We start from the raw sequence: 23,603 nt of genomic DNA on the forward strand, positions 1-23,603 counted from the left end.
AGAGGGCAAAACTCTGAAGAGCGAGTACAAGGAGTACGAAAGCGCAGGCGATCAGGAAAACTGTTCGTTGCAACGCATCCGACCCCGGAAGTGAGCGGCTTATAAACGGGCGTCGGAATGCGTAAAAAAGACTAGACTCGTACTCTGTGCTTCGTTGTACGTGAAGGAACCAGTAATGGAGGACGCAGCTTCCATTTAGTCCACAGCCGCCAGGTTCCTTGAGGTATGACAGTATGCCCCCTCCTAAGGTCCACGCCTCCTGGCTTGCTCGGATTATTACGATGGAACTTGTACAACAGCAAGGGGGTATTCAAATGTGATCTCGGTTCCCAGGTGTTTTCTGAAATAGGGTATCCTTTCCAACGAATCAAGTATTCCAAGCGTCCTCTATGATACCGGGAGTCACATATCTGGGCCACCTCATAGATATCTTTAGAAGGGTCGTTGGGTACAGAGTTGCGGCTTGTCTTACGGGTCCATTTATCTTCAACAAAAGATTTTAGTTGAGAAGTGTGAAATACCGGATGAACTCGGCGTAAGCTTGATGGTAGCTGAAGACGAAAGGCCACAGGGTTTATGACCCGAGAGATTTTGTAGGGCCCAATATATCTCGGGGATAGTTTTGAAGGATGTACCCAACGTGGTAGGAATTTGGTTGACAGGAGTACTTTAGAACCAACACCCCATTCTGGTACTGGTCTGCAGCGTTTATCTGCTTGGGTCCTGTTTCTTTCTTGGGCCTCCCTCAATCCCAGCCTAGCTTGGTTATGTGCCTCTCGGATAGTTGCCAATGAGACCTCGGCCGAAGGAACAGAACCTTCTATGTCAACTAATGGAAGTAAGGTGCGGGGATGGTAACCATAAGTGCAGAAAAAAGGGCTGATTCCGAGGGCAGAGTGTTTGGCGTGATTATAAGAAAATTCTGCCATGGGAAGTATCTGGACCCAATTGTCTTGCTGTTGGTTAACGAAACACCGGAGATACTGTTCTAATGTCCCGTTAAGGCGTTCCGTCTGTCCGTTGGATTGTGGATGGAATCCTGAGGTGAGGGCCCTCTCTATACCCAAGCCTTTACAGAGAGCAGACCAGAAATGGGATGTATACTGGCTGCCTCTGTCCGAAATGATCTTAGTGGGTAGACCGTGTAACCTGAATATGTCCTTCAGGAATATTTCCGCCATACTGGAGGCAGAAGGTACTTTGGGCAAGGGTGAGAAATGTGCCAACTTTGTGAAAGAATCAATCACCACCATGATACAGGTACAACCTTGTGACTCTGGTAAGTCAACGATGAAATCAGTAGATATAGTGGACCAAGGACCCGTAGGAATGGCACAGGGTTCCAATAATCCCAGAGGTCGTTGCGTGGTGGATTTGTTCCGAAGGCAGATGGTACAGGATTGTACATATTGTTTGGCATCTTCTCTCATGACACCAGGATAACGCCGTCTTCCTTAATGCTGGCGTGGGTACGTACAATCTATCTTTTACCAGATAAAGTCTGTCTTTAATGACATACTCCGACCGGTTGTCATGCATTTCATCCTCGAATCTTCCTCTTGAATTGTCCCTGACACGTTGTAAAAAGGTAGAAACAACTCCAATTCTTTGTGTTCTAGGAAACATCAACTCCTTTGTGGATTCCGATTCAGACAGATAATCACTGCGCTGGGACAGGGCATCAGCTACCAGGTTTTGTTCGCCGGGGATATAGGTGATCTCGAAGTCAAACTGGGCAAAGAAATGTGCCCATCTTGCCTGCCTAGTGTTATAGCACTCAAATTGACGTAACACTTGCAGATTTTTGTGATCAGTCCGAAGGGTAAAAGGATGTTCCCCACCTTGGAGGAGGTGACGCCATTCCGCACAGGCTAATTTCATTGCGAGTAACTCTCGCTCTATAACCGAGTAATTCCGTTGACTGATGTTCAGGGTTTTGGAGAAATAGGACACCGGGTGTTCCTTACCATGGTGTTCTTGTAGCAAGACCGCTCCTACAGCGGCTGAAGAGGCGTCAGTTTCCACGATGAAAGGACTGTGCTGATCGGGTTGTCTTAGGACAGGAGCTGAACAAAAGGTCTGTTTTAGTTGTTGAAAACTCTTCTCCGCCTGAGGAGACCATTGAAATGGAGAGGAGGATTTCTTCAGAAGAGTGGTCATAGGAAGTACCTGTAGAGAGAAATTTGGGATGAATTTTCGATAGAAGTTAGAAAGGCCAAGAAATCTCTGAATGTCCTTAACCGTTTTAGGGGATGGCCAGTCAAGGATGGAATTGACTTTTTGAGGGTCCATTGCAATGCCCTCTGAGGAAAGGATGTAACCTAAGTAGGAAATGGATTTAGCCGAAAAGACACATTTTTCAAGTTTAACCGAAAGATGGTTTTTTTGCAACCTGTGGAATACCTCCAGGACGTGGGCAAAATGTTCTTCTTGGGTGCGAGAGAAAACAAGGATATCATCTAAGTAAATGAGTACTGAATGACCCAAGAGATCAGAAAAGAGTCTGTCCATGAAGCGTTGGAAAATGGAAGGGGCATTGACAAGGCCAAATGGCATTACTTGATATTCATAAAGTCCAAAGGGGGTCCTAAACGCAGTCTTCCACTCATCTCCAGAGTGAATACGAAGCAAATGATAAGCGTTCCGTAAATCTAGTTTAGTAAATATCGTGGCCGACTGAACGGCGTGTATGATTTCTGAGATGAGAGGCATGGGATACCTGTCCTTTGTAGTTACCTTGTTTAGTCCCCTGTAATCGATACACGGACGCAGTTCTAGTGTGTCTTTCTTGGGAATAAAAAATAAAGAGGCACCTGCAGGAGATCTAGAAGGCCTGATCAAGTCATTGGCCAGATTCTTATCAAGGTATTCTCGCAGATATCTTCTTTCTTGGAGTGTCAAAGAAAACATACGACAAAAAGGGACCAAAGCCCCCGGATGCAGATCAATTTTGCAATCTTCAGGTCTGTGAGGAGGAAGCTCAAGAGGTATCTTCTCTGTAACTACATCAGTGTATTCATTGAGAAAGGAAGGTAAACAATGTATTGTCTTCGATTCTGTACCGTTGGTGGTTTGGATAGTAGTAAAGGTAGGTTTGGGCAGACAGTTCTTTTTGCAGAAGGTTGAGTGAAAACTTAATAGGTTTCTGGTCCAATCTATAGAAGGGTTGTGTCGACGGAGCCAACCTATGCCCAGAATGAGAGGGAAGTGTGCTGCTCGGATAATGTCAAAGGATAGACGTTCAGAATGTTCCATGATGCACACAGTGAGGATCTCTGTGGAATGAGTAATCAGGCCTGAGCTTAAAGGTTCTCCATCAACACCTTCTACTTTCTGATCTTCTGTCTTGGCTACTCGGATGAGTCCGTGGCTTTCTGCCCACTGAGTGTCTATGAAATTGCCAGCGGCCCCACAATCCAGAAGAGCCTGGGTCTGAATGGAGGTCTTGCCGATAAGTAGGGTAACTGCCATCACCATGAGTCGGTCATCATTACTTCCTTCCAATGTAGTGATTGAAAGGGTCACAAAGGGACTAGGACTCATCCCTCGGTAGTGAGTCCCCAAACTTACCGAGGGTGCCCGTTTCCCGAGCGTCTCGGGGGTACATCTGGGCAGTCTCGAAGTAAATGTGTCGAAGATCCACAGTACATACACAGATTTCCTTCCCGTCTTCTTCTGCGTTCTTCAACCGTGAGAGGGGCACGGGTCGTGCCTATCTGCATAGGTTCTTCTCGCGTGGAGCGTGTCGAGGAAGGTGATGTCAGAGGGAGGGAAACAGGAGGTATAGGGATCCCCATCTTTGTCTTTCGATGCTCTGCTCGTCGTTCGGTTAATCGGAAATCTATTCGCAATGTAGCTGTGATGAGATCTGTAAAGGTGAGAGGTCTTTCTATGCGTGCTAGTTCGTCTTTGAGTTCTTCTCGCAGACCTCTCCGGAATATGGCGTATTGTGCCTGTTCTTGCCAGCCCGCCTCAGCGGCTATTTGTTTGAACAACGTGATGTAGGACATTAAGTCGGAGTTCCCTTGTCTAATGTCCAACAGGTCCTCCGAGGCCAAATACGTACTCTCAGTACGTAGGAAGGTCTGCTTCATCAATGTCTTGAATGCTTCATAGTCTTGTAACACGGGATCTGCTCTGTTGACCAGTGGGGTAGCCCAGGCCAGAGCATTGCCTGACATGCGAGTAATCATGAATCCGACCTTAGCGTGTCCAGAAGCAAATGCATGGGAACGGAATGAAAAATGTAAGTTACAAGCATCCAAGAACTCCTTCAAATTCTTGGGCGTCCCTTCAAACTTCCCCGAGACTAAGGGCAAGGGAGGAAGATCCGAGGTAGGTGGGTCACGTTCCGCCACCCTCTGCTGTAAGGCGGCATTTGCGCCCTTAAGATTTTGAACTTCTAAGTTCAGGTTCTGGACAGCTGCCACTAACTCCTGCACCTGTTGTGGAGTAGCCATAGGGATTTGCTGGCGTTACAATCTGTCAGAGATATCTTCCTCTGCTTGTGAAGAGTCTGATCCCCTGTCCTCCCCTTCCTCCTCACCTCTGATCTTTCGATGTGAAGCAAGCTTCGGATTGTCTTGTGTTCGATTCTTTCCCTTTTTTTTTTTTGCAGGGAAGGACGACCGTGAAAGGACGCCACAGTGACACCCAATGGGTGAACTGTGGCTACCCTCCTCAGCCGTAATACTGTGGGGAAAAAGCCGGCGGCATAAAAAACCCCAGAAAGGAATGCTTCAGCTGAAGAGATGAGTGAACTCGGAATATCCGGATAAACCTGAGTAGGTCCAGTAGTAGTAAGTTTGGATCGCCACAACAATGTACAGGAAAAGGCAGGCAGTCCGTAGGCAAGCAGGAGTCGGTGCACAGGAAGAACAACAAAGTCACTGGGATAAGGCAAGGCAGTCCGTTACACAGAAAGTGGTCGATACACGGGAAGTAAACTCGTAGGTAAGACTAGAAGGAGGAAATGAAAGAAGGTAAGGCTGAAGTAAAGAAACACCAGACGGGAGGACGGGACTGGATGACAGGAGGAAGATGGGAGCGGAAGGTAGAAGGAGAAGGGTAGAAGGAACGGAGGCGAAGAGATATGGTGGAAATACAAAGAGCAAGGACGACGAGAAAGAGAGGGCAAAACTCTGAAGAGCGAGTACAAGGAGTACGAAAGCGCAGGCGATCAGGAAAACTGTTCGTTGCAACGCATCCGACCCCGGAAGTGAGCGGCTTATAAACGGGCGTCGGAATGCGTAAAAAAGACTAGACTCGTACTCTGCGCTTCGTTGTACGTGAAGGAACCAGTAATGGAGGACGCAGCTTCCATTTAGTCCACAGCCGCCAGGTTCCTTGAGGTATGACACATACGCCCCGTACAAGGACAGGGTGAGGGCATGCCATCTCCCAAGGCCCTCTTTGATCTGTGCTGGAATTGGGTCAAAGTTGGCCTTGACTAAGTGTCAGGTTTCTCAGCAAGATCACCCCTAGATACTTCGTCTGCATTGGTTCGGCTCGCAACCCTAGCCATCAGGCATGGGCCGTCAGGGCGGAGCTGCTTGGACTCATAGGCATAATGCTGGATTTGTCTACATTTATTTTCAGGTCCGAAAGGAGTCCGTAGTTCTCCATCTGTTCCAGGAGTTTGGAGAGAGAGGAGCCCACCTCAGTCACATATCCCAGGAGGTCATCCGCGAAGAGGGATAGCTTGAACTCCACCTCACCACTTCGGATGCCCTTGATCTCCTGGTTTGCCCTGATTGCGATAGCAGGTGGCTCCATTGTGAGGACATACAATAGTGGTGACAGAGGGTACCCGTCTTGTGCCACGCGTCAGATGGAAGGAGTCGGAGAGGATGTTGCTGACGTGTACTCACGCTGCGGGCAGCGTATACAGGACCTCTACCCACCTCAAGAGTAGACCCAGGCCCATCCTCCCCAGCACCATCCTCTCAAAAGGCCACTTCACCCTGTCGAAAGCCTTCTCAAGAGTCGACGGAGACCAGGCAGGCATTGCTCCCCTGGATGTGCACCTGATGCATCAGATCGATGGTCTTTCGAATATTGTCAGAGCCCTGTCTGCCTCGAATGAAGTCAGCCTAATCCTTGTGCACCAAAGAAGGGAGCAGGCATTCAAATTGGGAGACCAGGAGTTTAGCCAGGATGTTAACGTTGCTGTTTAGCAAAGAAATCGGGCAGTAGGAGGCACATCTCGTCGGGTCCTGGCCCTCTTTGTGAATTTGTGGCCTCCAACATCGTGCCTGGCAGGCGGCCCCCTGCTAACACCTTGTTGAACACTCTGGCTAGATAAGGGGCCAGGGTGGACCTGAACCTTTTATAAAATAGGACTGAGAACCCATTGCTCCCTGGCACGGTCCCCATCTTCATCCCCTTAATTGTCTGTATGATCTCTTCAGAGATGAGTGCCTCCAGCTGTTCAGACTCCCCCCATGGCACCCCCGGTAGGGACAGGTGATCCAGGAAAGCGGCCGTGAATTCAGACGTATAGAGATTTTCATAGAACCTGTCAAATTCCTTGCCTATTCCCGCCAGATCGTTAACCTCCTTGTCCCCATCTCCTCTAATGACCCCCATTGCCTTTTTTTCCCTTTCCTCCCGTAGCTTCCAAGCCAGGATCTTGCACGCCTTTTCCCCTTGCTCATGGTAGTTCTGTTTTAGGAATAGTAATTGTTTCTCTGTGTCCTGGACTAACATAGCCTTAAGCTTAGCCTTATAAAGCCGCAGTTTGGCAGCACTACACGGTGTAAGGTAGGTGACCCCCCCAGGCCCCTCTGCTGTTTTTCCCTGATCTCCCCCCTCCCACCGCCCCATTGTCATTGAAGGAGAAGTAGTCTGTGATCTCCGACAATATCGACTGGGAGAGCTCCCCATCCTTCAAGAGAAAAATCATTGCAGTGCCACCCTTTCGATGGCCTTTGACTAAAATCATTCCCCACAACCACTTTGACCATATCGTTATCTGACCATGGGACCGGTATGATGCAGGAGACTCTGATCCGAGCCCTCACCTCGGTATCCACTAGTACCAAATCTATCCGAAAGAAGGAGTTGTGTACCGGCGGAAATAAGGTGAAGGGTCTGTCCACCCTCCGCCCCTGTCCCTACTAAGGCATCTGTAAGGCCCATTTCCTGGTTAATTTTCCTAAACCTTCTGGAGGTTGCTTTGCCTGGGTTGTCGCCCCTCCCCACTCCCACCCTCTTGCAGTCTTTAACCAGGTCAAGGACCATCTCTCTCACCCCCCAACAATAGCCAGCCCTCCACGAAGAGCTTAAGTTCATTCTTAACACCCTCCCAAAATTCCACTTGATCCACATTGGGAGCATAGAGCGAGCACACTGTGATCCTTTCACCCTGCAAGGATCCCTTAATGAACAGGAACTGCCACCCCCGGTCCCTCAGTGTCCCATCACCCACCAGACCCAACCAGGTCAAGAGAACAATTGCCACCCCTCCCATTTTCTATTCGCTCGAGGCCACAAACACCTCTCCTCCCCAACCCGGTCCCTGCCTCTTTGCCAGTGTGTCTCTTGTACCATCAGGAGATCTAGCTTGGCCCTCTGGAATTCCCAAATGGACATGATCTCTTGGCAGGAGAATTCAGTCCCCTCACATTAAGGAAGCCAATCACCAAGTCACCCCGCGAGGTCAAGACCCCATTCCCGTTCCTCTCCTTGACACCATCCCTCATTGAGACGGACCAAACCATACCACTGAACATGTTGAGCCCAATGAAGGGCTACTCCCCAAGCCCCTAAACATTAAAAAAAAAAAAACACAATTGCCCTCCCCCTCTGGGGTGGCCTGCGCCATCCCGCCCCCCTCACACTGCTCCTCCCCCATCATCCGATCCCAGCACCAACCCTACCGCTGTCCAGGATAGGATAACCAAGAGGGTTCTAAGTCAACAGGACTCACTTGAAACAAAACTCCCCACTCTTCTTGAACCCCCCCTTGCAAAACACCTCAAAACCACCTCTCCTTCGACCCCCGCTCTCCGCAGGGATATACACTTGATCCCCCTTTCATGTGACCAGGTCAAGGGCCAGAGGGGCCTCTTGGTGGAGTATTGAGCTTTTTGTATTTGCGGGCCCCTGTCATCTTACGGCTATTTCTGGTGTCTGCGGGCTGAGCTCCTGACCCTGCTGTTTCACCCGGGGGTAATGTCCAGAGCCGTGAGTCACCCATGAGTTCATCCAACACTACTTCTGTTGCCCTCCATGGCTAACTGGTAGTCTTGGCCGTCATATTCAAAGTTCAGAGAGAAAGGGAATCCCCAGCGGTATCATACTCCTTTGTCGTCAACCATTTGGTGAGTGGGCCACACATTCTCCTCCTCGTGAGGGTGAGCGCCGAAAGATCCTGAAAGATGGTGACCCGTAGTTAATTGGGCCCACCTTCCTGGCCCGTTCAAGGATCCTTCTCCTTTGTTCATAATAATGGAAGCGCGCCAGCACCAAGCACGGCCCTCTTGTGCCTCCCCCCGCTTTATAGGGCTAGTCAATAGTTGGTTCATCCATGGCATTGTCTCCAAAGAGCATGTGGAGCACCTCCCTAATGGCTCTTCTGATGTCACCCTCCATCTTACCCTCCTTTTCTGGGAAAGCCAAAGAAGCATAGGTTATTACGGCGTTCCCTATTCTCTACGACGTCCAGCTTGAGTGGTCTTTGCCGCCCTCCGCTCCAAATCCGGCAGTCTCACTCCCATCTGGAGCTCCAAGATGTCAGCTGAGATTTGATTGGCTTCCAACCCTTGGATTTTTATCTTCCACTGAGAGGCATCTCTGGTCCATTTTATCTAACCTCTGGTCAAGGGCTGATCTGGTGCACCGGATCTCCTCCATTAGGGCAACAACATCGGACTTTGTGGCTGCTGGGTCACCCTCCGTGGCGTCTCCAGGGGAGGCCGGGCTTTCTCCCGCCCACTGCCTGCCTGCAAATTCAAATCTCTGTAGGGAAACTCTCTAGCTCGTGGGCAGGGTGGTTGGGGGAGCAGGGGAAGATGACTCAGGCCAAGGTTTCGTGTGACCACACTTGCCACCCTTGTGATTGGTGTTCGCAAGCTTTCGGTGTGGTCTCCACCTAACTCCTGGAGACTGCGACTGCCCTGGAATCAACCTCTCTCCCCAACTGCTTGTCCACCGCTGTGGGGGGGGGCTTCCACCCTTGGCTTGGGTTGGCCTCCAGTGGCTCTCACCAGGCTTCTTGCGTGGGTACCCTCCGCAAGTGCTCTGGGGAGTTGGTGCGGACTATTCCGCCTCATCTTCCTCTGTGGCAGGGTTTTTTCAAATTGGACAGCTCCAGACGTCGGCTGGGGGGAGAGGCCCAGCACCCGAGTCCACCCCTGTGTCTCACTGCAAACCAGTGGTGCTCCTGCTCTGTGGTGTTCCTCTGATAGGGTGATGGCCACCTTGCCCCTGTGGGATTGCTGCCCGGACCCTGTAGTGGACTCCCGCCTCACTTCAACTCTCTAGTGTCGGGTCTCTGTCAGCCAATCTGTGTACCTCAGCCTCGGGAGCTCCAGGGACCTCTTATGAGGATCCAATATGGGGTGGGGCCCCTGGAATCACTCACCCCAGTCCAGTGCTTCTCCTTGCCCAGCAAGGCCTATCTGCCATTCGCTTTCCGGGCCCCCGCACCAAGGGCGTCCAGGTCTGAGTCTCACTTCGTTGTTCGGTCCTTACTCCAGGGTCTAAGATGTGACCGGCTCTCCTGAGCGCGGAACACAGCAGGGCTGGTTGTTCTGCCGTGCCTCCCTGTGCACCTCCTTCTGTGGGCTGTTTAGTGCTTGATCCACCGCCATGCAGTGGGGGCGGGAAGCTCAGCTGCCAAGGTTCTCTGTGAGCCCCCTGTTTCCTCCGCGCAAGACTGGGCCTTGCGTATATTTAATGTAATCACATCTGCAGGCTGGGGTTCTCTCACTCTCTTTCTCTTTCTTTCTCTCTCTCTTTCTCTCTTTCTCTCTCTCCTCCTCTGTCCACCTGGCTAACTCCACCACCTATGGACGGATCAGCCCCAAACTTGGAGCGGGTGCTCCAAAGATACTTCCCTCACGAGGGGCTACCACCCGTTCAGCTCGTCCCTCAGTCTCGGAACGCACAGAAAGTTTAGCTTTCCTCCATGCGCCCCCTGGTGGCCTCCACTATCAGCTATTTTAAAAGAATTTAGAGTCACATAAGGTGGTTACTGTAGAAGGAAAGGCCCACAAAGAAGTGCTTTATTTTAATTGTATAATTCTGTCTATAATGGAGACCTAGACATTCTGAATATAACTGGCCTTTTCCGGGTACAGGTTATCAAACTTAGCTGAGGGTGCAGTCACCAACCTTTTGGTCTAACTGCGGGGAGTGAGTGCCTCGGCGAGCACAATAGTGATTTAACCTTCAAGAGAAATGTTAACGGCCCGGAGCTGGAAGTTAATATAAATGATGCCTCTCTAGTCAAGCTTTCTGTAGAGTGACATTAGGGATATTTGGAGGATGCTGTCATAGAAAAAGAAGAAAGGCATGAAGAAACTAAAAGGAACTGCAGATGTCATCGACTATATAAGATTTTGAGCACATAAGTGAGGAATTTTGGATCCCAAAGCAGGACTTCGAAAGAAAATGCAAGACACACTGGTTCCAATTTTGCAGAAAATTCCGGATGCATTTCCATTGGATTTTAGTCTCTTAGGGCACTGTCTTCTAAACTGATAGCTAAACGGCTCCTGTTGAATACAAATCAGTTTAAAGTGGTAATGGATATAGTGAGACATATTAAAAGTAATTGTGCTTTATTAAGAAAGGGAAGTCTTACATACAAATATGCATTTATTTTGAGTTTTATTGGATAATGTGTTTATTCCAAAATTAATACATTGATTCGATTGCCTTACGTCAGATATAGTCATCCTGAGATTCCCAGGGAAGTGGTAGTCTCGTGCAATCTGAGATTGATTCAGTACTGGTATGGCTTCTACTATTCACTTTTACACTTACATAAAAAAGGTTGGAACCTAAGAGATGTTGTTGTGGAATCGGATCAGGTATGCTACTGATATGGGAATGTCCACATGTCGGCTTCTATTGAAGAACAATACATATAAGCTATAAGGGGTGTAGGACTGGGAAACAATTCAGATCCTTCTTTTGTATCTCTTAGGGAATAGTAGTGGTGAGAGTGCACTGGCATCGCTTTGGTGCAGAATAAAATGGACATTGCTAAGAGATGGAAGGAGCCAACCACTCCAAATAGACAAACGGGTCAGGGGGATTTACATGTGCATTGTCATGGTAAAAACCTTTACCAGATTTACCTTCTGGGGTGTTGCTAAAAAAATAAATAAATAAATTAAAAAAAAGTTCATGGACAACTATTTTTTATTTATTTGAGGGTGCCACAGCCTGTGAGTATAAACCATGGCACACCCATCAGTGCAGACACTACTTCTTCGGTCGCTTCACTTTGAGATCTGTTGGCGAGACAGATATCTAACGGCCTTAGGTCAGTCCGTCCTCACTTTTGGACTTCAGGTCTATTTCATTTCTCAGGACGCTATTTCGTCAACAGATGTAAGCCTGAGTGTGGCAAGAAAAGCTAGACCCAGGCTGCTAAGAATCCTAGTTGGCCGCCTCTTGCCCTGCTAAACCTCTTAGCTGGACAGTCTATCAGACTTGTTTCTATGGGCAGGAGAAAGGCGTGTGGGGGGGCGGCTCAGAGTGGGAGCAGGGGTGCTGCAGGGGCAGGTGTGTACTGGTCTCTGCACATCAGGGACAGAAAGCAGAAAGTAAGGGACTGACTATTTAATCAGGTTAACATCCATGTCAGCAGCGCATTGACCATGGACAAAAGACACAAGCCTGCTTTTCCCTGCAGCACGCCCCCTCCAGCAAGCACTTAGCACCTCTTTATCATCCTAAACGGCTCCAACTTTCGCAGGGCACTGCCAGCCTTAGACAATTTGAGACCATTAGTCCGCCCCCACCCCCCCACAGGGAGGGGATTGCCAGAGCTGAGTGGGTGCTGAAATGCTTGATAATAAAAGCTGAATCCAAATAAAGCTAAAGAGAAAGGAAGGGGGTGTGAAGGGGGTTTGGGGGGGGGGATTGAGGTGCTGGAAGGCTTAGTGAGAAAATGAGGGGGAGATAGATCAAGGATGGGGTTAGTGCGTGGAAAAGGGCAAAAAAACATGCACACAGGAATGAAAGGCGAAAACGCAGAAAGAAAATGTAGAAGAATGCCAGAATGAAAGAAAAGTGGGGGAAAGGAAAAAAAAGTGAACATTGCATGGATATCAGAAGGCAATAAAGGAGGAAAAGAGCAAATCAAGTGTCAAATGAGAAAAAAACAGTAGGAGGGGTAAAAGATCAAAAGAAAGCGGGGGATTGAGGAAAAAAAATGAAAGGAATACAGAATGGATTTGTATTAAAAAAAAGATGCAAGAGGGAGAATGATATCCGAAAGTAAAACCATGCAGTAGAAGGGGAAAAGGAAAGGTTGTGGTGCACACACAGAAGAGGGGATCAAGATGAAGGAAGGAATTAGAATTGTTCTTTTATGTAATTATAATTGTTTTTTTACAACACGCTTAATACCAGCGAGTGGTTTCTAAGCAGAGGATTGGGATTCGAACCTGTGTTGTGCTACATTGTCTTGCTTCCAAGGCAAATGCGTTGCCCCTGAGCTATCCTTCCTCACCAGGCTCTCACCTCTCCCTGGGTCTTGGGTGACTCCTACTCCATAACAAGCTGGTTCTCGGCCTGGACAGTTGTATGTTACCTACCGGATAAGTGTCAGATCTCAGCCCTATCTGACAATTACTGGTATTGGTATATAGGTTTGTTTCCCAACAGGTCCCGAAAACAAGCAATCGCCATGTGGCTGGTTAACACCTGAAAAATGTCAGGCCATTTTCCAGACTACAATACACTAGCCTACACTCCAAAAAAACCTTGTTCATACACAGTTTTATGGTCTGCACCATTTGTACACATAATGTTGATCATTTGAGCGATGTGCACCACATGCTGAGGAGTGCACGGTCTCACTCACGGCATCATCACACGCAAGGTATCATCCTTTCCTAACAGAATGGTGAGGCATACCTCACAACTCACACAGCTTTGGCTCGTGTCACCCACCATGGAACCAGTTCATAAAAACAGCTAGCCAAATACCATCCACAGATTTCAACATGGAGAAGTGGGAACAAAGAAACTGCTCACCTTGCATTTCCAGTGGTTGCGTGAGGACAGGATGCGAGGGAGATGATCTCCGCTAGCAGGGGGTCAGTGCCACACTTTGGAAACAAATGGAGAGGAGGGCTCACCGTTTTTTGCTATAGTCATACCAACCCTGGGTCGGTGTTCTTCAGGACGTATTCGAAACAAATTTCAAGGACCTATTCACGTTTCCTTCACGAGTTCTAACGGTGTGAGTTTCAGACAAAGAAAACAGATAATCTGTTCTGAAAACAATATCAAATTTCAAACTTAATTATAGAACATAACGCCCCTGGGCCCGAGGTGCTCGAGTTTCGCTCTGACGCCAATGACTGTCAGAGGTGAGCACACATGCCTGCACAGGTGAGAGAGAAAACCTTGAATCAGAACAAAGCAATGCCACAAGATGTGTATAGGCGCGTTACAAATGCCATATCATATCATATATCATATCAGATAATGTTCTGACGTTTTAATACCACAGATGACCACATGGTACCGAACAAACGTCAGCTCCTCTTTAGTGAAGGGAAAAACAGCCCCCAGCTCTGTCCCAGCCCTATGCTAAGAGCACCCTGTCCCGCAGCTGTGCTTTTACTCTTGAACATGCTGAAAATAACACAAACCAGATACAGAGGCAAGGCAGGAGAAGCAGTTATTTAAGTAATTTTGAATAATGGAAGAGAGAGACAGACACCCTGAACAGATGCTTGGCGTTAAGCATAACACTGTCACTGCTGAGCCTCTTCTACAGATTATCTACAAACATCACTACCATTCCATTTTAGATCACATGACCCTGCCCCATTAGGCCACACCCATATGTGTAGGCCACGCCTTCTTGCCAGAGCCCTTCCTCGATTTCTCATCCCACTTAAAGCCCTGCCCGGGCCCCACTGCTCCTTCCCAGGCAAGTCTGCAAGAGTCTGTCTGGTGACCTTTTGCACCGCCCCTGCTATGCTAATAAAAAGAATGGAAGAAAATGCCAAAACAAATTGTTTACATTATTGAGCAAAACCATACAATTTTGAATGAAATATACCTTGAAACACATGATTTATCAAAATAACAGCAACCAGGTTTATTTTTCACAGCTGCCAAATCCATTTGCACTACAAGTAAGATGGTTTGCTTACAGTGTGCTGAAAGGTACTGTGTACTTACAGCGTGTTGAACTGTACAGTGTACGTGACTGACGAGTTGTACTCTACAGTGTAGGTGACTGTATTATCTTCGAGAAAAGGAGGATCCCATATCAACAACTGCTCCAGATTGTAGGAATTAATTTTGAGATTCTTCGGGGATGGCAGCTTTTGAAGCGACTCTAAAAACAAATGAAGACAATGGTCATACAAAACCGGTTGTGGTACGGTTCTGAGACAGCTTTGCCGAAGGCCGTCTATTGTCCGCAACTGCATGATTAACGTTGTCATCAAGGTGTCAACACTGCACCGATCAAACTACTTCCTCAGTTCACAAGGCAACAAACACCAAGCAACCAGCACAGCAACAGAGTAGCCAGATCAGTGATAGGCCTAGAATTCCTGTGCAGGGTGCAGCATCTTTCACTAAAGAAGAAAGTCAACCCCTTGTAAACCCAGGATGACAAACGTGCTGCGTTTGCCCCCAAAAAAGTAGCCGGTTGCCTTCAAAAAAGGAGCCTTAATGTTGGAATGATACTGCACCCCTCACAGGGCCACAGCCTCCAGACCATGGTGGGTTTGTAGATGAAAGAGGCCCTTTCCTCCCAGGGGGATTACTGACCATTGTCTGCACCACTGATTGTGATGAGGTGGTGACATCAACTGGCCCAGTGTGTAGATGGCATGGTAGTTTGCCAGGCACTCCTTTAAGAGCCAGTCACACACTGCAAGGCCTTTTCGAGCTACCAGCGCTGTTTTCATAACGGGCTGAACGCAGCCTTTGGATCCCAAGCCAAGTTTGGCGTATTTGTTGTAAATATTTCTCTTAGTTTATGGGGATCCCGGCCTTCTGTCTATGTTTTAATGAAGTATAACCATCCTGTAATGAAATTCTGTCCACAACACTGTAGGTTATTCTCTAAAGGTTATACTGGGTATTCAAAATACCATTACTTCAGATGTTTTTACCAGATGAAAGACACAGATGGGCAAACTATTAAACCAGAAGTGTTAGGGCGTATATTTTCATCTTAATTTACATAGGAGTGTCCAGTGCATCCCATATGGACCTTTCTAAAAGCCTTTCAATTGATTTTTGGGTTGTAGGAAAACTGTATGAATAATGTCTGCCTTGATATAGGATTACACTTAGAGATAGCAACTGCTGTCTTTTCCCCCTGGCCAGCCCGCTTATTTCAGATGTAGGTTTATTTAGCGAGATTAGGCTATGGAGCTGGACTGAATAAAACAATGAAATAACGGTGAAAAGACTTCTCACCAACAACACTTTGGTTCTGCACTGCCACAAAAATAATATTCGCACATCTGGGAAAGACAGGCTGACAATGAAAATCGTACTTTCCCGGGCGCGATGCTGTAATCGCCGCTCGCACCGCCACCATTAAAATAGAAAAGAGACTAAGGGCCTCATTACACGGAATGCGGTAAGGGTTTACCGGTACCGGTAAGGGCACCGGTACAGGTAAACCCTTACCGCCTTACTACGAGGTCCCTTTGCGGGACCCGACCTTAACGTTAAAGTTGGGACCCGCAAAGGGACCTTGGTGCTAATTACGTTACCGCAATTTGCGGTACCGTAATTAGCCCCTTCCCCATTCGGCCCTATGGGGCAAAAATGGGAATGTGGAAGGGCCATGGAGAAAGGGGGAATTACCGCCCCGCTAACCTTGGAATAGGGTGGTAATTCCACTTTTCTCCATGGTGGTAACGGTAGGGTACCGGCGGCAACCATGATGCTTATAGCACCGTGGTTTACCGCATTCTGTGTAATGAGGCCCCAAGTGCTTTTTCGGGTGATGGCAGTCATTTTGCAACATGTTTTTTATTGCCACCGTTATCTGTGGGGGTTATTTTTTTCATTTTTTTTCTCCAACAGGAGCTTGGCGCAAGCCCATCACATCTTCCGACTGACAAAAATAAGAAAAATCCATCCGCACCATGGTAAATCCCAGGATGCGAATAGCTTTCATGCCCTGGCGGTGGGGCGGTACATGTAAACTACTATACGTATAAAAACTTACATGAAACTGAAGAGTAACTTTGATGTTAATTGTCATAAGTATAAAAGACGTATACAAGATCTAAATTGCATAAATGTCTGAAATGTGAACTGTATGGCTTATATGCCATGGGCTCATACTCTGATGCTCATATGGCAAACACTCATATTACGTACACTTGTACAACATACACTAGTATGCTATATGCCTTACTCCCAGAAGAAAGACATTGAAATTAGATACAAAAACCCATTTTCAATCAAGAGTTAAGGTTAATCTCACCAAAAGTAAAAGTCTACAAATTACAGTTATTATATATACACATATGTATGTATACCACTCCAAAGGCAAACATACAAATCTGAAGTATAAACACTCCATACCACTACAAATCCAACCATAACACCCACTTCAAGTTGGAACGAGTATTTATATTTTCAAAATGTAATGGTTGAATTTATAGTGGTATACAGTTCGTGTTTGTACCTTAATTATCTTATTTACCCGCTTCATAGACTAAACTTTTTTGTGAGAAGAACTTTCCCGTTTGATTTAAAAGCATTTCCTTTATATCGAATATAAATATTTATAATATGGTTAAGTTGCACTCCCAATAGGTTGACTTCTACATTTTGTGGCGTATAAATCTGCACAGAACTTTCCAAAATAAATATATACCCGGCTCAGACGTTTTTGGGAAGGTTGCATGCAGTGTCCTTAAGAAGGGACAAGTTACAGGCAGAGCCCAACCTTTGAGAACTCCTGAATTACTTACATTAAATACTTGTGTTGTGCCTGCAGCTCCAACCACCAGACATAAAGAGGGTCAGCTTAGTTCGCACAGCATGCTTTCACAAATTTGGTGGTAACCTGTGCGGTTTTTCTCTCCAAAAATAGATATAAAAATAGTGATATTACTAGTGTCTGAGGCATGTCCTACCTCCATCCATGGCCAGTGACCAGATTTGTACCGGCTATGGGATTGAAGTGAATGCCTACTCTGGGTTCCTTGGAGGACTGCCTGGGCCATGGCCCGCAGCCAGGGCAGATTGTGGGCCCTGGCCAGGACAACATTCCCCAGGGTTTGTGGCCACTGGCCATTGCAGCAAACCCTGGACAGCGGCCCACAGTACAATTATGGGTGTATAGTGGACACAGGGCAAGGCTGCAGGACAGGTCCAGCGACTACTGGTAGGGCCTGGGGCATGGCCGAACCTCATGCCGCAGGCAATTCAGTCATAGCTTGCATCTCTAGCATGAGATTATCAAAGGGACACACATCATCATGCAATACAAAAAACATATATGTGAAAGAAACGTTATAGTTCTTTCATATATGTGTTAAGGATTTTTTAAATAAGTAACATATTGGGCCTCATTACACGGAAGGCGGTAACCATGGTGCTATTAGCGCCATGGTTGCCGCCGGTATTTACAGAGTCCGCCATGGTGAATGGCGGAATTACCGCCCTATTCCAAGTGTGTGGGGGCGGTAATTCCCCATTCACCATGGCACTTCCCCATTCCCATTTTTGTCCCCATAGAGCTCAATGGGAATGGGGAAGGCGGTAATTACGGTACCGCAAATTGCGGTACCGTAATTACCTCCAAGGTCCCTTTGCGGGTCCCGTCCTTAACGGCTGGTAAACCGGCCATTAAGGTAGGGACACACAAAGGGACCTCGTAGTAAGGCGGTAAGGGTTTACCGGCACTGGTACCCTTACCGGTACCGGTAAACCCTTATCGCCATCCGTGTAATGAGGCCCATAGTGCTGGAACAGCATGAATCCTCTTCAGTTCTAAATCCTGTTGAAATTCACTAAAAATCTTTGGTACAGCAACATTATCATTTGGTTGCTCCTCCCAATTTCTACAGTGCGTTGCTGGGCAGGGCCTGCAACAAGGCTGAAGCTAATGCCTCAGAGATTGTGCCCAGTGGCCATGGCCACAAGCCATGGATGTCACATGCTTAACTCGAGAAAGAGCACATTAATTCTCATAGAAAACCCCAGGAAGCATACCCAAGTCCGAAATTCGCTCCCGGATGTGCAGTTTGATGGACTTGTGCCTCAATTCTCTTCCAGTGCGAAGTCTCTTGGCTTTGCCATTTACTCTAATCGCTCATTCAAAACATCAAAACGCTCAAACAGCACGGTACCAGTTCCTGCTCCTCAGCAAAGACAAGTCCTTCATCACCACTGAGCCTTTCAGAACAGTTGTCCAAGTCCTGGTCATGTCCCACCTGGACGATGGCACGGCCAATTCGCAGGAGTCGCAGATACCACCTTGGCCCCTCTGAAAGCCATCAAGTACACTCCAGCGCAGGTCTGAGAAATTGTGGCAGATCACCCCATCTTCAAGGAGCAGCACTTGCTTAACCCTTCATGCACCCATCACGTTCAAGAAAGCTGTGCATCTCTTACAAAGCAGCCACAACCAAGAACTGCAAGAGAAAAGAAACTAGGAAATGGGCCTCTCCCTGCTTTGCACCCTTTCTCTTCAAATAATTACAAACACAGGTCAGACTGGACTCTACTTTCTATGCTTTAGAAAGGACATGAAGACCCTACACTTATCTTTCTAATCTCTGATCACTCTGCTCAACCTACCTCTCGGACCTCCTTTGCCCCTCCCCCACCCACTACTGCTCCTACCCATCCCAGCTGCCTCTACTACCCTTGCACTCTATCCTAAATCCCTGGGTGCATCCCCCATATACAGCGCTCATTTGCTTCCCATCTACATGTGTGCTTCATAAATCCCTTACATGGGTAAAGGTTGAAATTCCTCTAACTACACATCACCCCAAGAGACAGAACCCTGATGAAACGCATAGAATTAGCAAGCTTTGACTAGCATTGACAGGCTGTCGCTTGTTTAGTCCACAGTGTTTCAGGTAGACTGTCAGGGTTATTCATAGAAATTCGCACAAAAGTGGCGCACGTGGCTGGCGCACATCGTGCCCGTGCGAATGTCTGCGCCAGCCGCGTACGCTAAAATCGATTTCCACGCACAGCGTATTCATGGATTTTCGCATCCAAAACCAGCAGTGGCGCAGCGACCCTGCAGCAGCGCCAGTTACGCCCCTAAGAACGCCCTCGCGCAAGGAAAAGCCTTCAAAATCCCCAAATAATCGCAAAGGGCTGCGCCAACACTGGACCAGTTCACAGGGCTGGCAAACGCCAAGCGGGAACGTGTATTTCAGTGGTTCGCGTGAAGTTCCACACGCGATTGTCCTGTGTACGTGTGCATCAGGGGTGCGTAGGAAGTAACACACGCAAAAGCAGCAGGGTACATGTATTCCAGGGGTGCGTGGGAAGTATCACACGCAAAAACAGCAGGGTACGTGTATTCCAGGGGTGCACGGGAAGTATCACACGCAAAAGCAGCAGGGTACGTGTATCTCAGGGGTGCACCGGAAGTATCACACGCGATCCCATCAGGGTACGTGTATTCCAGGGGTGCGCGGGAAGTATCGCACGCGATTCCATCAGGGTACGTGTATTACAGGGGTGCGCGGGGAGCACCACACGTGAATTACACGTGTGAGTCCTCCCAGGTGTTCCCTCTACACCCTCCACGGCCCCTGCAGGTGGCCCACACCACAGGGGCCTACTCTGCACATGTCCTGCAGGCACCCCATCCACCATGGCCATGCCCCCCAGCCAACCCACATGTCACCTTGCACTACTGCCCACCAACGCATGTCCCCCTGCACCCCCAGCCACCAGGGGCAGCCTCCACCAGGCCCCCACCCATGTCTCCCATCACCCCCACCCACCAGCAGTGCAGGGGCAGCCTCCACCAGGCCCCCACTCATGTCTACCACCACCCCCACCCCCCAGCAGTGCAGGGGCAGCCTCCACCAGGCCCCCACTCATGTCCAACTCATGTCTCCCTGCACCTCCACCCCCCAGCCACCAGGGGCAGCCTCCACCAGGCCCCCACCCATGTCTACCACCACCCCCACCCCCAGCAGTGCAGGGGCAGCCTCCACCAGGCCCCCACTCATGTCTACCACCACCCCCACCCCCCAGCAGTGCAGGGGCAGCCTCCACCAGGCCCCCACTCATGTCTCCCTGCACCTCCACCCCCCAGCCACCAGGGGCAGCCTCCACCAGGCCCCCACCCATGTCTACCACCACCCCCACCCCCAGCAGTGCAGGGGAAGCCTCCACCAGGCTCCCACACATGTCCCCCTGCACCCCCACCCCCCAGCCACCAGGGGCAGCCTCCACCAGGCTCCCACACATGTCCCCCTGCACCCCCACTCCCAGCCACCAGGGGCAGCCTCCACCAGGCCCCCACTCATGTCTACCACCACCCCATCCCCAGCAGTGCAGGGGCAGCCTCCACCAGGCCCCCACTCATGTCCCCTATTACCCCCCACCCCCCAGCAGTGCAGGGGCAGCCTCCACCTGGCCCCCACTCATGTCCAGCTCATGTCTCCCTGCACCCCCAGCCCCAGCCACCAGGGGCAGCCTCCACCAGGCCCCCACTCATGTCCAACTCATGTCTCCCTGCACCCCCACCCCCAGCCCCAGCCACCAGGGGCAGCCTCCACCAGGCCCCCACTCATGTCCCCTATCACCCCCACCCCCCAGGGGCAGCCTCCACCAGGCCCCCACTCATGTCTCCCATCGCCCCCACCCCCCAGCAGTGCAGGGACAGCCTCCACCAGGCCCCCACCCATGTCTACCACCACCGCCACCCCCCAGCAGTGCAGGGGCAGCCTCCACCAGGCCCCCACTCATTTCCCCTATCACCCCCCACCCCCAGCAACCAGGGGCAGCCTCCACCAGGCCCCCACCCATGTCTACTACCACCACCCCCACCCCCCAGCAGTGCAGGGGCAGCCTCCACCAGGCCCCCACTCATGTCCCCTATTACCCCCACCCCCCCAGCAGTGCAAGGGCAGCCTCCACCAGGCCCCCACCCATGTCTACCACCACCCCCACCCCCCAGCAGTGCAGGGGCAGCCTCCACCAGGCCCCCACCCATGTCTACCACCACCGCCACCCCCCAGCAGTGCAGGGGCAGCCTCCACCAAGCCCCCACTCACGTCTCCCAGCCAACATGTCACCACAATGTAGATCCCTGGCCCTCATGGTCAGCCTCCAAATGGCAAACACCCACCCAAATATTGCATCCACCCACTTAGAAATTGCAAAAACATGACAGAAGACCAATTGCAAGTTTTGAAATGAACACATGTCCCTCACATACACCCAATGGGTGTCAGTGAATGTCAAAACCCATATCATGATATGCATTAAACCAATGAGATGATCCTACACATTGAACTTTGAAGAAAAAATATGTATTAAAAGCAACATAAATTGAATCAAAAATAAACAAACAATAATAGAAATAAAAAAATAAAAAAAAAAAACACAACAGCAGGCTCGTGAAAAAATGCCAAACCACAAATCATAATGCAAAGGAAAGGTGTCCAAAGTCACAAATTAAAATCGAAAACCATTGCTCCATGGCGAAATCATAATAAAAATTGAAAATCCAAAAGTCAACTATGTACAGATAACTATCCAGGGTCCATGATCCCAACCGAAGAAATGAAACCTATCTAATAACACTACCTAAAAAAAATGTGGCCCATTGTCCAAAAGGTCCAAAAATAAAGCCAAACCAAAGGAAACCTAACACTAACTAAATAACTATTTACAAGGGCAGCGGGCTAGTCCGACGGCTCACTTTGGGATGTTCCGGGCCAGGGCATCATCAAACTCCTGCTCAATGTCCCGGAGGCGCTCCTCCTCCATGGCCCAGAGGGTCCGCAGGGCCGTCCACATGTTCCCCCCCAAACTCCCTGCGGGTTGCCTCGAGGCACTCGGCACGCCTCAGGGCCCTCTGCATGGAGTTCTCCGCCCTGACCATCGTGAGCCATGCCTCTTCCACCCGCTGCCGCTCCGCATCTATGGCGTGGCCCAACCGCTGCCACACAGAAGACACTTCCCGTCCTGGGTCCTTCTGCCCTCCGGCCGATGCCTGCCCCTCCGATGTGGAAGGCCCCGAGCCATCATGGCTCCCACCACGTTGCTGCTGCTGCTGCGCCTCTGCCCGTGCACTGCCTCCTGCTGCCTGCACATCCTCCGCCGGCTGGGGTGCAGTTGTTGATGTGGCCACCCCTGCTGGACGTCCGACTCCCGACTGTGGCAGGGATGCCTCCTTCACCAGCCTGGCCGCACTGTCAGAGGCAGCTCTACAGGGCACCCAGATGACTGATGGGTGGGAAGATAGCACGGAGGACGACTGGCGCATAGGGGGGGGTTCAGTTGAGGAGGGGGGTCGTAGCAAGCCCCATCAAACGGAGGAATCCGGCCTGGGTGACCTGTCCCAGTAGGCCGACGTGGTCAACGAGCCATTCGAGATGACGTGCAGTCTCCTCATGAAAAGACTGCAGGTCACCTCGCATGGCCCGTTGACGCAACGCCACACCAGTCAGGACAGGCTCAACCCGGACCCGGATAGCCACGTCCGCAGGCAGAGGAAGGCCAGTTGTCCTGAGCTCATCCCCTGCCTGAAAACGGATCTGGACGTAGGCATCCCTGCTGGTGCAAGATGATGCAGTGACAGGATCAGGGACAGGATTGCACACAGGCACCTCCGCAGCGACCTGTGCTGCCTCCTGTCCCTGGTCCTGCACTGCACCACTAGCACCAGTGGAATCCCCACCTCCAGACCCCGTCTCTGTTGCTTGCACGGCCTCCTCCTCCACCAAACCCCCCACCAACCTGGATGACCCCGTGCCATCTTCCCCCGTTGGGCCCTGTGGGGTCTCAGCTGCCCCTTCTGCTGCCGAGGAGTCCAACTCCTACCTCCGCCTCTTGGACCTCCCCCCGGCAGCTGCGGCCTGGGACGCGGCACCGGACTCCTCACTCCCCGACGAGATCACAACCTGGGAGGGGAGCCGGGCCTTGCGTCTCCGGCTGGCGGTACGATCCCCGCCGCTGTGCTCCACAGCACCTTCTCCGCCCTCTTCATCAGTTGACGCTGCAGACAGGGAGAAAATAAACACAGGCATCAGGGCACTGTACAATGGACACATACACACATGACAGTTGCACATGAGTGGCATTGGCAAACCTCAGACATGGCGTCACAATCGGCAACACACGTCATTTCAACTTGCACACATGAGCCATACCACAGCCAGCACCATCCATACACATACAACAGCATGAGCAGGCAAAGGTGAGCCAGACAT

The 23,603-nt window shown here is 49.9% G+C and overlaps 1 protein-coding gene across 2 annotated transcripts in view; it reads right to left on the minus strand.

Annotated features, from left to right (window-relative positions):
* Positions 1-23,603, minus strand: part of LOC138525990 (interferon gamma receptor 2-like) — a 250,234-nt gene that overhangs the window by 186,407 nt on the left and 40,224 nt on the right. For both annotated transcript variants that reach the window (XM_069636282.1, XM_069636281.1), the window contains exon 2: positions 14,380-14,539. In XM_069636282.1, coding sequence (XP_069492383.1) covers positions 14,380-14,539 — 160 coding nt within the window. The remainder of the gene's footprint in view (positions 1-14,379; positions 14,540-23,603) is intronic.

This window comes from Ambystoma mexicanum, chromosome 7p (assembly GCF_040938575.1).
Source record: "Ambystoma mexicanum isolate Mex_15411 chromosome 7p, UKY_AmexF1_1, whole genome shotgun sequence".
Taxonomy (NCBI): Eukaryota; Metazoa; Chordata; class Amphibia; order Caudata; family Ambystomatidae; genus Ambystoma; species Ambystoma mexicanum.